The 15,987-nt window shown below is 30.6% G+C and overlaps 1 protein-coding gene across 1 annotated transcript in view; it reads right to left on the bottom strand.

Annotated features, from left to right (window-relative positions):
- Positions 1-15,987, bottom strand: part of LOC140432285 (probable peptidoglycan muropeptide transporter SLC46) — a 46,273-nt gene that overhangs the window by 16,884 nt on the left and 13,402 nt on the right. The window contains exons 3-5 of the mRNA XM_072520102.1: positions 5,768-5,942; positions 1,607-1,793; positions 10-388 (exon numbers count right to left, since the gene is read on the bottom strand). Coding sequence (XP_072376203.1) covers positions 10-388; positions 1,607-1,793; positions 5,768-5,942 — 741 coding nt within the window. The remainder of the gene's footprint in view (positions 1-9; positions 389-1,606; positions 1,794-5,767; positions 5,943-15,987) is intronic.

A 15,987-nucleotide genomic window follows, 5' to 3' on the forward strand; every position in this document is an offset into this window, starting at 1 on the left:
AAAACTTACCAACATATATATAAATATCATTTGTAGCTATCCCACGTAGCACACTACTAACCATGGCCATAACAACAGCACAGAAAGCTAATGGTAACTCTTTGAATTTAAGAGTTTTGTATAAAAGAAAAGTTCCCAACATTGTTCCAATCATCATTCCAACACTTGTAATACTTCCTACTAAATTGATTTGGCTCAGGGTCCAATTTAATTTTGCTCTTAAATATAAAGAACTCACTTGCATTTCGCCCATGGTAAATCCTGATATAAATGTTACTATTATAAATGCAAATAAAAAGGCATTGATATTGTTTTCTCTTTTCCTAAACGACTCTTGTACTATTTGTTTGAAGTTAATATTGTCCCAAATATCTTTAAAACTGGGTATCTAAAAAATTGTTATATTATTTATAAAAAAAATTTGAATAAAATCCTTTATAAAAAGGTATATAAAAAACCCAGTTGGGCTATGTTGCATTGACAAAACGTTTTCGGAATAAATATTCCATCATCAGTGTCAAGTTAATACATGGATGTAGCCACTAAATATGTGGGTAAAAACCCTTTAAAAATTATTAAATAAGATTTGATTTACATTATGTCTAATTTACAGTTAAGATGTTAAAGTTACCGTTGGATTGGTAACATGGTGACATATGACTCTACATTAGTTGCGAGTCCTGAGACGGTATGTCTACGAGGACTTTGTCAAAGCAACTCTTCAGTTGCTTTGACTTTTGCTAATTCTTTATGTGAAGTCCAGTATTCACCTTCCTTTTTCCTTTCTCTTAGCATTGGATTTACTTCAACCCTTCTTTTTACTACAGTTTTTCTTTCTTTATCGTTAAGTAGGAGAGCAATTTCACATAATTTTTGTCGAGAAAACAGAGATCATATCTTCTATAGGTCGGAAACTATAGGTGCTATATATTATGCCGCGACCTTTAATATCAATAACAGGTTAGTGGTTTAAAATAAGTAATATTATTTTAAAAATAGATGATAACTATGACGAAAAATTTATTCAAGGCATCCAAAATATAAATTGTTTAATAACATTATAATGGCAACAAAAGTAGATTTATCTAGAAATATTGTGAAAGCCATCATAGTACTTAACGCTGTTGGCAAATGCCAAACGGACATATAAGTATAAGTAAACTGTTAGTTCCAGAAATGGATTTCTTATAAATGTCTTACATGATTTTCCAATTGGATCTTAAGAAAACAAAGAGAAATTTTTCTTTCTCGTTTTCATTGTCCTTGCATGATTTGTCATGATGAGATCCGTTCGTTCCAACCCGTTTTTTTGGTTATTTAAACCTTGTTTTGTTTTACAATGGCTAACTTGCCACCCTAACCCCTCAACCCTACTCTTTTATCGGAGCTTGGTACCCGATGTGAACACGGCATAGTGGAGATAGTTCCTACAATTGTTTTCCATAAATTTTCGCACAGTTAACTTAAATTAACATAGTAAAATGGTCTGATAGAGTTTACAAAGTACCGGTAAATTGAAAGGTAAACTTAATATTTTTTTTGTCATTTATGCCGAAGTGACTTTTTGTACAAAAATCATAGAAATATAAAATCTCGTATATTTTACCTGTTTAAGCTTCTTTTCTGCCTTTACTGATTCTGGTATAAAAAATATTGTATAAAGGAGACTAATAATTTGTAAACCTACGGCAATCATGAAGATTGCTTCATAACTGGTTGCGTATAATATGCGAGCTGATACCAGATTCCCAACAAAAGAAGAAGCTCCCATGATCATTTCAAATGCAGACAGTCTAAAAAATAATAGTATAATTATTTTAATAAGTATTAATCATTAAACTTATTGGAAATTTTATTTATACAATTAATATATATATATATATATATATATATATATATATATATATATATATATATATATATATTAATACATATTAATACATATATATATATATATATATATATATATATATATATATATATTAATACATATTAATACATATATATATATATATATATATATATATATATATATATATATATATACAGGGTGGTGAATATGGCCCCGTCAACCGGGGCATAGGCTCAACGAGAACTTCTAAATTGTTGAATTCCTGCTTCCCTAATTATTTTACACCAAAAGCCATGGGAAACTATTTGTAGACGACTGAAATCTGTGTCAAAAGCAAATGTTAAGTGTGTTCTACGAATTAAACGTATTCCAAAATGTTGCAAAAATATAATACATTTTGAAGGCCACTCCTAAAAGTCAGGCCACACGCACTGCAAGAATGTGTATGACGTGTTGCGTTTGGTCATATTAATGTTTCTAATATTTGACAATATTTAAATTGTCAAAATTTTTATATTGTGATTTTTTGTTTAAAAAACAATAAAGTTGATTAAAAAGGTACTCAGTTAAAGAGAAAGAATCAATAATAAAAATGTATTATTTAGACAATAGAGCGCAAAGTGTGAGTTCTATATTTAGCGTAAGATATCTCAATAGACCAATTAAAAGTCACTTAACAATTTAAAGGATTTTACAAAATTTTGAAAATACCAGGACCGTTATTTCTAATTGTACCTGTACAAACAATATTGCGGTGGTATCAAGAAATTTAGAAAGTTAAATTAAAACAAATGTATTAAAAGTAGTAGTAGAAAATCCTAGAATAAGTTCTCGGACCATTGCAGACCAGTTTAATATTCATAATTTCACGACCTTAAACATTTTGAAAGAAATTAAATTTCGTTCATAGAAATTTCAATGTCATCAAGAACTAAAAGGAAATGCTGAGAGACGAGCGGAATTTTGTTATGGATTTTTAGAGAGGGCTAATGCAGATAGAACATTTTTAAAAAAAACTTTATTTAGTGATGAATATACATTTACTTTAAATAATAAACCAAATGTTTAAAATTACAGCATTTGTTCGACAAGAAAGCCTAAGGATATTATTAAAGGCCATACACAATATCGAAAAATAAAAGTCTGGTTAGAAATATTTATAAACAATATTAATGGACCATTTTTCTATAAAGAACATTTAAATTAAAAAAAGTTTTTAGAATTGCTACAAGAAGAGATTTTACCAAGAAATTGCTCGAGATGAAGAAGAAATTTGGTTTCAAATGGATGAATGTCTTGAGTATAATAACTGTAAGGTTAAGGAATTCCTTAAAAACAACTTTAATAATTGTTTGATTGGAGCTCATTGAAACATTAAGTGGCATCCGAAATCGGGAAATCTAGCTCCAAACGATTATTTTATCTGGGAGCATCAAAATCAAAAATCTATTCTGACGAAATTTACAGATATTGAAGCATTAAAAATGCATATTATTGAAGAGAGAATAACGATCATATTCTTGCATTACGTGTGGCCTCACTTTTAGTGATGGCTTCACGAATCATTCTCAATTTTAAGGAGCGGATGGGAGCGATAGTTTTTACTTTATCGAAATCCATTTTGTGCTCTGTCTGAATATGATATTGCATTTTTTTTACAAAATATAGAATGTTCTTGAACAAGATATCTCGTATAGAACAAGATATCTGGTAGACACAATGGTCTCCATTGGACAACTTGGAGTGAGTAGGAAAGACGGTTTTGATGTTTAAAGGATTAAGAGTTCTACTGATCTTATGAGTGACACCTATTGTCACCTATGATAAAAGGTAGAAAGATTTTGGGTTGATTGGGAGGTAAGATTTCTTTTTTGTATGGAATGGGGTTTAGATGTTTTTGAATGCTCCTATTGATTTAGGTTTTGTGGTAGCCGTTTTCTAAGAATGTTTGCCTTATTGAATTGGTTTTGGATGACCTGTGATTGTTGTTGCTAAGTCTTATGGAACGGGAAATAAGAGTGTTGATGACTGAATTAAGTTGGGCGGGGTGATGATGTGATTTGGCATTTAGATAACGGATTGTATGGGTTGGTTTTCGGTACACGGAATTAGAAAAGCTATGAGGTGGGTGTTTCCGAATAAGAACATCATAGAATGGCAAATACGCTTCAGACTCAACTTCCATCGTAAATTGAATACTGGGATGTATTCCATTAAGGTGGGAGAGGAAGAAATCTAATATGTCTTTACCATAGGACCAAATGACAAACGTGTCATGAACGTACCGTAACCAGCGGGTGGGTTTGAGATTTTATGAGGACAGGGCTGTTATTTCGAAATGTTCCATGTAGATATTAGCTATTACGAGACTGAGGAGGGATCCCATTGGGGTACCTTTGATTTAACAATAGAAATGATTTTGGAATGGAAAGTATGTAGTAGTATATATGTAAATAAATATACCTATATATATATATATATATATATATATATATATATATATATATATATATATATATATATGAAAATGGACGATTGCATTTTCTTTCAATTCGAACGCGAACCATTGTTCTGCACGTGTTTGGAGTTACTTAACTCGCATCAGAAACACTTGTGGTAGTTTAAACTGTAATTAAATGCAATCTACTTTACCTGTTATAGTAACATAACAGGCCTAAGCACGCTAGCAGTAACCTCTATACAAAACAACAAGAAATTAGGAGACTTCTCTTCGATATCGAATTAGCTGAACCGTAAATGCAAAGCTTACTGAAAGCTATTGGGCGTTATTAGGAATAATCTTTTACTCCGACAATACATCTACAGTTCAGTCTTTACAACAATATTTTTTGCACTCTTAACGTAGAGAAAAAACGTTAAAATAAAAGTAGACGATTGCATTTCCATTTAATTTGAATTCCACCATTATTCTACACTGCAGCACATTTAGATGCTTAAACTGAAATGAAATCCAATAGATTTTGTCTGCTATTCGCTATGTGCAAGTTCCGAAGAGCGACATCTAGTGGCATAAATCAGCGAAGGTGTTAACACTATTATTATTTTAGTCTTATATTAGCTGCAAATAAAGTGACTTAAACTTGTTTTTTAAATACAATTATTATAGTAATATATATCAATGAAATGAAATGAACGAATATGAAAAAATTTTGAATTGATTTTTAACTGTAAGTATATTTTTTACGTTTAAATTTCATTAGCTAACATTTAAAATTGAGGTTATGAGGTTATTAAAAGGTAAACATTGTATGTAGTAAATAAAAATAATTATTAAATTGCAATATTACTATTAATATGGATGCAATAATAAAACCTAGATTCCAGAAAATAAATCAAAAATCATTTAACCAATGTTCATTTTAGACTAAATTGAACAAACTTGAACCAACATGATTATTATTGAAATATACACTTTGAAGTGAAATTCAAAGTTAACTTTAATTTAATGTTTACGTTAACTTATTACGAAATCGGGCGTAAGCATGCAGAATTTGGGTTATGTTACTTACTTCTGCTTTAATATGATCTAAATCTACTTTTCTCATTACATTACTGATTCTGTGCTTAGAAGTTGGAAACCAATAAAATTTGAATTTACTATTTTTTGTTATATTTTTATAATTTATAACACATCATTTGCGACATCCCATTTTCTTCAATAACTACTTATGATTATGAAATATGCTAACAAAGTTGCAAAATTTCACTACTGCACGCGCACGATCGTTTTTCGTATCCCCTCCAAGTACCTGCACACAGCGAATAGTAAAATAACACGCCTGAGTACGCTAGTAGAGACCTCTCTTCGATAGCAAATTAGATGAAGTCCTTGTACGTATAAAAAAATAAACATATATCTGTAGACTATTTAAAATATTTTTTAAAAATGCTTACCTTACAGCTCGGTCTTTCTCTGTTGAAACATCTATTAAGTAGGCAGAAATCACAATAAACTGAGAAGCGAAACCGCCCGATATTAACGATGGTAATCCAGATACAATAAACCACCAAGTTGAAGCGTTTTTAAAATAGACTATAAGAGTACTACTTATATTGCTCAAAATAATACCTAAAAGAAGGAAAATGTTTAAATGGTATCTTGTAATTTAACAAATAGTTATATTGTGATCCAACCACGTTAAATCTATGTACATTTATTTTTAGCATTAAAGTTAGTAAATAATATTAAAATTCCACAAGAAAATAGCTCCAGAATACATCAGATATACTTGAACTAAATATATGAGGACTCTGCATAGGGAGTTCGGAGACGTAGTGTAGTGTCGTCTAAATTAATTAATAATACTTAGCGGGAGCACTCTAGGTAAGAAGATTTCTTACATATTGGCGTTTGCTGAATGAATGTTTACATCATACTGATTGAATGCTTTGAATTAAAGCATCGTTGAAGGTCACTGGCTACTAACGACTACAGATCGGTTTGAGGATATATGTTACATAGATGGTGCCAGTAGATTAGATCGCTTTCCACTTATACACAAAATCAAACAAACTTCCCTCAAAAAAAAATATCTGCATTCTGTAGAGGAGATTATCGTAACGTGAATTAGAAACTTTTCCAAGATTTTATAACCCAAAATAGCTCCAAGTTAGGTAATCTAATATCAAGTTACCAAGTACCGATTAATCAGAAAGTTTAAAATATTCGGACATTTCTTTATTAAAACAGTATAAAACCAACTTTCGGCCTCGATCTAGGTTAACAGACTAAAACAATAACAGTGGATTCGTCTAACCTTGGGCATCAAGTCTTCGTGCTCTGTTCCATACGGCTAAAATGTTCATATTACCTACTGTTGAGTACAGTGTGCGCCTACACAGTGGTAAACAAACTTCAAAGGAAGAAACATCCTACTGGCAACATAAAGAAAAATCATGAGGTGTAAATAAACGGAAGTCGAGATTGTCCTTTCGTACTCATTCACCAACTAGTCGTTATCCCTATAAACAAAATACGAATACAGTCTCTCAGCAAGAAGTATTTAATCTAAGCTTACAGCTAGCGAGATCCTTAAAACACCAGTACACGAGCAAGTATTCACCAGTCCTGTTAAAAACAAAGTTCTATTCCAGACAGCTAATAGTTTAACGTGCACAGTGCGAACATGAAAATATGCAAAAACACGTCAAATTGTAGATCAGTTTTCACCTAAATTACATCAACCCTCTAGCGGGGGCGGACATAAACCCCAAAATCTTTAATAGAAAGGGAGGTTAAGTGATACCTAATTTTAAAGTTTATTTAACTATCTTGGTAAAAATACCACATGCAATATATTTCTTTTAAGTAAAAGTTAATATAAACAAATAAAAGTAACTTACTAAAGTAAATGTTCAAAATTTGTTCGAAGTTGTTATTTTTCCCGTTAAATCATCCAAATCTCTAGGTTGTGTTTTATAGACAATTGACTTTAGATATCTCCATAGTAAGAAATATAGAGGTGCTAGCTCGAGTGATCGTGCTGGCCATTCTATTATTCCTATCGGCCAATCCATCTGCCAGAAAATCTATCATTTAGCCACTGCCTAACTAGAAGAAAGTACTGTGGTGGAGCTCTATCTTATTGAAAGTGAATCAGATCTTTTTGCAAAATGATGTTACCAACCGCATCAATTTAATTTTCCTAAGTATTTGTTATTAATGGGTATATTATTTCTTTAAGCAGATTTAAGTAGAGCGCACCAGTTAGATTTTCCACAATGAATAAAGGTGCAATAATAGTATTTTCAAGAATACCAACCAAAACGTTCAATTTCTCGTGATACTGTGTACGACCTTCCTTAAAAAGTCATGGATTTTTATCACTCAAGTAGCGACCATTTTGCGTGCTTTCATGTCTATTAGGAGAAAACGTACAGTCATCAGTAAAGCAAATATTTTGTAAAATTTGCATTTGCATTTAATACGGGTAAAATTTATGTAACTTTAGTGCTTTTCTTAGTTTCGTGAGACACTGCTACTTGGCGTGCCACATTACGAAGTGATGTGGAGGGTTCTGCAGTAAAGGTACAAAAAACTTCTATTTATTATGTTGTTTCATCCAAAACACGGCGATTATTTCTTTTTTTTTTTTTTTTTTGTTAGCAAAGGTATCAGTTTCACTAAACTTGGCAACTAATTTAAGGACCTAATTTATGATTTAAATTACTCTTCGGATATCTTTGGTTGAACATTGTTGCCGTTCTAATTGTGTATCTTCCAGATTCTCCATAAATAAGAATAATTATAGTTCTTTATTGAAGTGTTAATATCATTTTTAAAAATAATTTAATTAAAGAACAACTTTCTCGCAAACTAATACCCGTAAAACAGGTCATTTACATTCCGATTTTTAGTCCGACTAGTGGTCCAACTTCCGCAGTTGGATCTGAAATCGGACCGTGAGTGGGCTGGTTGGATTAGTTGGACAATTTGTGGTACGAGTCAGAACATCTAGAGGGACGACTTGAAGGTCCGACTTCCGACGAAGTGGGAGCGTAAATTGTGAAGTTTGAAGACGGATTACATTTACAGGTTGGATCGAAAATTTCCTCAGTCAGTTGACCTTCGGCACCTATTATGTATAAGATTTCTATGAATTACTTTACGCAAAGATTCCTAGTTCGCAAATATATAATAAAATATAATATACCCCTATTAAAATCAAGATTCTTCACCATCACCTACTTTTTGTTAGGGCAAATCATTTTCCTTTCTGTAGATCTATTTCGGACACTTCCACACAGGTTCAACTTCCAACAATCCGGATTGGCTACAGAAGAATTATCAACAAACAACGAAAATTAAAGCATTGTTGTACTAAAATTAGAAGTAACTGTTTCTTTATATTGTTCTAAAGTTATTTTCTTGTGGCATCTTATGCAAATTTACTATTTTAATTGGAAATAAGCCTGAATATTAGATAGAAATTAAATTTATTTGACGTTTCGACTTCAACTTAGGAATATTTTGATAACGATTTCCGAAGTGGAAGTCCAAACGTTAAATACATTTAATTTTAAACTCATATTGTGGCTTATTCCCAATTAAAATAGTAAATTTACAACAAGATCACTTTGTAACTGATATTTCCTCCCTGTATACCATTTGCTTACTCATCAACACACCAATAGGTGTGGAGATATTTTACAGCTGAACTTCAGATCCTCAAATGACCTTCTAGTGGCAAGAAAGCGTTAAGTTGCTACAAGGCGTGTTGTTCAGTACTGACACATTCACGCATGACCGTATCTTTTTTGGAAATGAGTAGACCAACTTTTTCCAGCATCAGCGAAAAAGTGAAGTTATCCGTTCTGAGGTAGTTTTTGCAATCATTCTCATCAATGACATTGAGTAATTTCGTATAACAATAGTTCACACGATCAACAAAAATAATTTCTTCATTCAACATGTTTTCTTCTTTTTTTCAAATGATAAAAATAACAAGCACAAGCTGCCATTTTCTTCCTAATAATTATATTTTCCGTAGTGTTTACTCGATACATTTTTTGGTTAAGCGATGTACACCGTCGTGAAAACAAACTAGAACTGAAGTTGGACAACTATTAATAGTTGGATAGCAAGTCGGATCGTGAGTGGAGACGAATATCCAAATAGTAGTCCTACTAAGTGAGACCGCAAGTCGGAACGTGAATGTCCAACTTTAGTAGTCCCAGGACACGTGTTTTGAACTTGATACTTAATATATTTACTTAATATCCTGATTTTTTCAAAAGTACTGAAAAGAAATTTATGTGGCATTTTTGAAAAAGTAGTTGAACGACCTTTAAAATTAGGTAAATTATTTATTTTCTTTGTACATTAATTCTATATATTCTGATGTAGTTTTCTTGGGTTTTATTATCTATTTAACGTTTTAAGAAGTTTTTCATGTCTTTTCTAAAACTAAAAATATTATTTGACTAATTGCCTACTTAAACTATATACTTCAGTCGTCAGAGACGAAAATGCCACTGAACCTCTAAAAATCATAAAAACAAAAAGAAATTTTTGACCTCAAAAAAGATGCAAAAAATTTTACTACTTTTACCTTCGGGCTTCTTCCTAAAATCCCCACACAGGGGGGTAAAAACGCAAAAAAATCAATTTACACAGACAGAATCTGTACACCGTAGAAAAAAATGTTTTAAATAAAAAATGTAGCTGAGCTAATTTAAAGCAAAAATGTTTATATGCATTTTTTGTGTAGAATGAAACCTTTTCTTAGCAACAACGCTTGAAGCGACCACCGATTTTGCATGTCAGTTACGCGCGCAAAATTAATGTTCAATAAAATTTGTATCAGTTCGACGGTAAAAATTCGATATCTTTTGATTTAAGTGACCTATCGACAAAAATCAAGATGCGTTTTAAAGGTGAAGAGTTTAGCTTTTGTATGCGTTTTTTGTATTTTGCCGCAAATAAACTCAGATTTTATACAGGTGTTAAATAAATAAACGTGGCCCGATTTTTGCCATTTTTTATGATTCACACGAGATCAATACAATCTATCCCGTTCATTGACTGACCATTATAAAGTTTTGATTACAAGAACCTAAACTTTAAAAGCTGTAGCATGAAATTTTAGTTTTGTGTTTTAACAACAAATGTGAGTCATTAGACATATGCTTAAAAACCTTAGATTTATAATTTCACACAACAAACGATCCGAAATATTTAAAAAAATTTTTTAAATGTCTTCTTAAATGCATTTTCTGTGACATATGATCGTTTGTAATGTAAAACATTAAATTCTGCGTTTTTTATTCATATTTCATTTGCCTCATATTTGTTACCACAACTCAAAATTGAAATTTGATGTCATAGGTTTTAAAGATGGATCTCTAAAAATAAAAAGATTACTGGTCAATGAAATTGATCAATTTTATTGATCTCCCGAGAATCGTAAAAAATGGCAAAAATCGCGCCACGTTAATTTATTTAACACCTTTATAAAAACTGAGTTTTTTTTTCGACAAAATACAAAACCTGCATACGAAAGCTGCACTCTTAACCTTTAAAACGCATCTTAATTTTTGTCGATAGGACATGCCAAATCGACGGTCGCTTCAAGCGTTGTTTCTAAGAGAACGGTTCATTTTACACAAAAAATGCCTAAAAACATTTTTGTTTAAAATTATTTCAGCTACATTTTTAATTTAAAATATTTTTGTCTACAGTGTACAGATTCTCGGTAAATCAAATTTTTCACGTTTTTACCCCTGCAAGGGGGGTTTTTAGGGGGAATCCGTGGGTAAAAGTGATAAACTCTTATGCATCTTTCTTGGGATTCGAAAATTAATGTTCCTTGCAAAATTTAGCTTGTTCATATGATTTTTAAGGGTCAATTCACTGACGATTGGACTAATATACCAACAAGAATAGTTGATCACAAAACGTAAATTTGTTTTTCTATCATACTTTTAAGTAAAAAAGTTCTTGGACAATAATTAAAATGTATTTTTTTAAGACAATTTTGCCAGTTTCTTAAATGGGTTTTAATGTTGACTTAACGTTGTACTGAAGTAAATTTTGTTGGACCGATGTCCTTTTTGTTATTTATGAAATTCACATTGTTTTATATGTTTTTTGCTTTATGTATTTAACTTGTCTTTGTACGATATTCCGTTTTTAATGTTTTTAATTTTTTAACTTTAAACAAACGACCCATTTTTGTTAAAAGGAAAACAAATTCTCAATGGTTAAAATCACGAAGATACAACAAATATTTATTTTAACACAATAGATGTTACATATTATTATGTACCTATACACAGACAAATATAGTGACTCATTTATGATTAAAATAAAATTTTTTTACCTACTTACAGTTGTTTAGATTTCAGCTAGCTCTTGTTATTTCTTGTAACAGTAATGGTTTGGTACTTTTGGTTTTGTTTCCATTTACTTGATATATATTATATCTTTTAATATCCAGTTGGTCAATAAATAAATACTTAATAATAAAAGCTCTGATAATGGCTGTTTTATAATGTCTGTTTATAAAATCTATAATCTATTTGTAGACTATTTAACCTAAGAAATTTATGATAATAAAAAAATACTTTTATAATATTTGTTAATATTTAAAACTAGTTAAGAGAAATAGAAAAGTATAGAAGAAACTTAAATTAAATAAATCAAAAAAATGATATGTTTTTGTAAATATAAATCAAAGACTGGAAAAGAAAACTATTTTAAAGTTTGTAAACATGTATTTACTAGCTGAGCGTTTTCGGTTTACAAAGCCATCTTCAGAGCTATGCTACAATAGAACAATGATATAAATAACGAATTTGAAGTTAACAATGTTTCACTTACGTCAAATATTTAAAAGTATCACTACTACGAGAGATCTCATGTGATAGAACAATTTAGAAATTTTCCTTTAAGCTGTTTCTATGTTAAAATATTCCAATGAAAAATCGCACAAAGAACTGTGCACCGGACTCCACAAAAAACACATTAAAAAGAAATTTTTTGGGTTATGTTCCGGGTGTTACAACCCGACCATTTGTTGAAAAGTTGAAGCAGCAGATTTGCTATCTGCTTTTATGTGTTTTTTTAATGAAATATTTTAAAATAGAAACAGCTTAAAGGAAAATTTCTCTATACTTTTATCAAATGAGATCTCTCGTAGTACTAATACTTTTACATACTTGACCATAGCTCTGAAGATGGCTTTGTAAGCCCAAAGCGCTCAGCTAGGAAATAAATATAACAATAAAACACTGAAAACTTTGATTTCAAAACTTTCACAAAATTTATTATAATATCTTATCACTACAGGTGTTTCGGTAGAGTACCTTTTTCAAGTGATCTATTTTTGGTATGTGTTAACACTTTATAATCTTTAATGAATATGATAAGGAGGGAAGAACTGTTTGTCTTAAGTTGACCATTTAGAATTATGTCTTTTTTTAATTTATTAATTTCCATAGATACCAATAAAGATGGCGTAAGGCCTTTATTTTGGATGTGAAAAATTTGAAATTCGTCATTAAACGAATGATTATAATCTAGAAGGTAAAATGCATATGTAGAATCTGTTTTTCTATTATTGATAGCCCTTTTATGTTCTGCTATACATTTGTTAAAAGTCCTACCAGTTTGACCGATGTAAGTTTTTGGGTAGTTGCCACATTTAATTTTTATACACCACTGTGTAATTGCTTTTTATTTTGGTTATTGTTGTTTTTAATAAGCACTTACACAGTGGTGTATACAAACTTAACTATGGCGACTGCCCAAAAACTAACATTGGTCAACCTGGTAGAACTTTTAACAGACGTATAGCAGAATATAAAAGGGCTTTCAATAATAAAAAAACAGTTTGTACATACGCACTTCACCTTCTAGATCATAATAATGCTTTTAATTACAAATTTCAAATTATTCACATCCAAAATAAAGGCCTCAATCTATCATTATTAAAATCTATTAAAATAAACAATTTAAAAAATACAGACATACTTCTAAATGATCAACTTGAGACAAAAAGTTCTCCCCTCCTCAATCTATTCAGTTCAAAACTCGAAGGTGTAAAAACATACCAAAAATAACTCCACTTAAGAAAGGCACTCTGTCGAAACAGCGGTAGTGATAAAATATAATAAATTTTGTGTAAGTTCTGAAAACAAAGCTTTTAGTGTTTTATTGTTACATAAAATGAATTCTCATTAAGTAACGGTCGAATCCATAACTTATAGGAAAAATGTTTACACACTTTAAAAATACGTTTCTTTTTCATTTTTCGAAACTTAAATTTACCAAAGTTATTGAATAAATATGATAATCCCATTTTCCCTTGTACTTATTTTGCTACTGAATTAATTATGTATTGTAAATGCTGCGACCAATTTACTTATTTTTTAATTGCTATATATATATATATATATATATATATATATATATATATATATAATATATATATATATATATATATATATATATATATATATATATATATATATTATAGCAATATTTACTTTTGGGTTTGTTGAACCGTACTATATTTAATACAAAATTAGTTTTTCTTGGGTTTAAGTTCAATAAAGTGGAACCAGATTTTATTTTCCATAGAAATCACCGTTTCGGCAGGAACCCTTGCCTTTGTCAAGATTCTAAAATATACTAGATTAAGAACAAATATTGTAAAATATGTATATATATATATATATATATATATATATATATATATATATATATATATATATATATAACTTACGAAAACGTAAAAGGTACACAGACATTAATAAAGTGACAAATAAAAGTTGATATCTGATATCTCATGTATATATATATATATATATATATATATATATATATATATATATATATATATATATATATATAACTTACGAAAACGTAAAAGGTACACAGACATTAATAAAGTGACAAATAAAAGTTGATATCTGATATCTCATGGTTTACTGTCATTAGTGTATAATTATTGATATATAGGCGTATCATTGATTTTTTCGAAAAAGGTAAAGTGGAGATATGTTATGAGCTTAAGAGCTTTGTATGATGTTATATTCATTATTATTTAAATCAGATTGAAATATAAACCATGAGATACCAGATATCAATTAATGTCAGTGTCCCGTTTTACGTTTTGGTAAGTGATATATATATATATATATATATATATATATATATATATATATATATATATATATATATATATATATATAAATTAACGCACCACTCATATTTTTCTCAATAATCTTTATTTATTGATAATTTACTGTACGACAAGTTGCCTATGGACCTTGTTTGACAGTGACAGTTATTATGTAAGCTAATAATAATCTTGTTTTAACAATAATTTGTATTAAACTTCGTTTTAGACTAAAAGTGACTTAAACTTTTCATAAAAAGTACCGATTAAATCAAAGTGATTGTGAGAAACAAGCTTTTTATTGTGATATTTTTCATCACATGCATGTTTGGAAGTTCATTTGCATAACAATCAAATAAAGCATGAACCGCCAAAGAAATTTGTCGATGGAGGAGGCAGTGCGAGCATCGACTCTCCTAGATGAAGGATATTCAATGCGATACGTTGGAGGTTTGTTAGGAAGACATCATTCCAGCATCAGTCGCAAGGTGAGGCCATATAATGAAACCAGGGTAGTACCATCGATGACCAGAGCAAAGGCGAAAACGTTGCACTAATCAAATTGATGATCGTTTTTTGAGACAACGTGCGCTCAGAGATAAGAGAGTCACAATTTGCTATAGCAATTTGCTAAATAATGAACTAGCAGATGTTCGAAATGTCACGATATCGTCTCGAACAGTTAGAAGACATTTACATGAAGCAGAATTGAGCAACAGAAAACCGGCCAAAAAACCCTTGCTTACCAGAGAACACAGGGTTCAGAGATTGAATTTTGCATGATTGCATCAAAATTGGACCATCGATGATTGGAAACGAGTTCTTTTCTCCGATGAGACTAGAGTAAGCCTAAAAGCTCCAGATGGTCGTGAGCGTGTCTGGCGAAGGCGAGGAGAAAGATTTTCCAGCTGCAATATCTCTCTTAAAGTACCTTTTGGTGGTGGCTCTAATATGTTTTGGGGGGGAATTTGTTTTGAAGCTCGTACGGAGTTGGTCCCCATACGTACGAAGTCTATGAATGCCCATTATTACTTAGACAACATTATTGTAGAACATGTAATGCCTTTTGCTCCGTTGCTTGGACCTAATTTTTTATTCTTGCAAAACAACGCTCGTCCTCATGTGGCTCGACAGGTTATTGGCTACCTAAATGATGTTGATATTCCATTATTAGAGTGGCCACCTACCAGTCCGGACATGAATCCTATAGAGCATCTATGGAACTATCTCAAAAAAAAGATTCGAAGTCGTAGACTCCCTATTGCCAATCACAACCAACTCATTGAGGCCGTTATTGAAGAATGGGAGAATATTCCGCAAACTTTTGTTAAACATTTGACATTAAGCATGCTTCGACGCATAAATGCAGTCATAAGAAGTAGAGAAGGGCCTATACGGTATAAGTGATGACCCAGATGCATTTTATTGTGTTACTTTACTGATTTTTTTCTTTTTGCAATTTGGCGTTATGCTAGCTTATTTACGCATTTC

Source organism: Diabrotica undecimpunctata, chromosome 1, assembly GCF_040954645.1.
Source record: "Diabrotica undecimpunctata isolate CICGRU chromosome 1, icDiaUnde3, whole genome shotgun sequence".
Taxonomy (NCBI): Eukaryota; Metazoa; Arthropoda; class Insecta; order Coleoptera; family Chrysomelidae; genus Diabrotica; species Diabrotica undecimpunctata.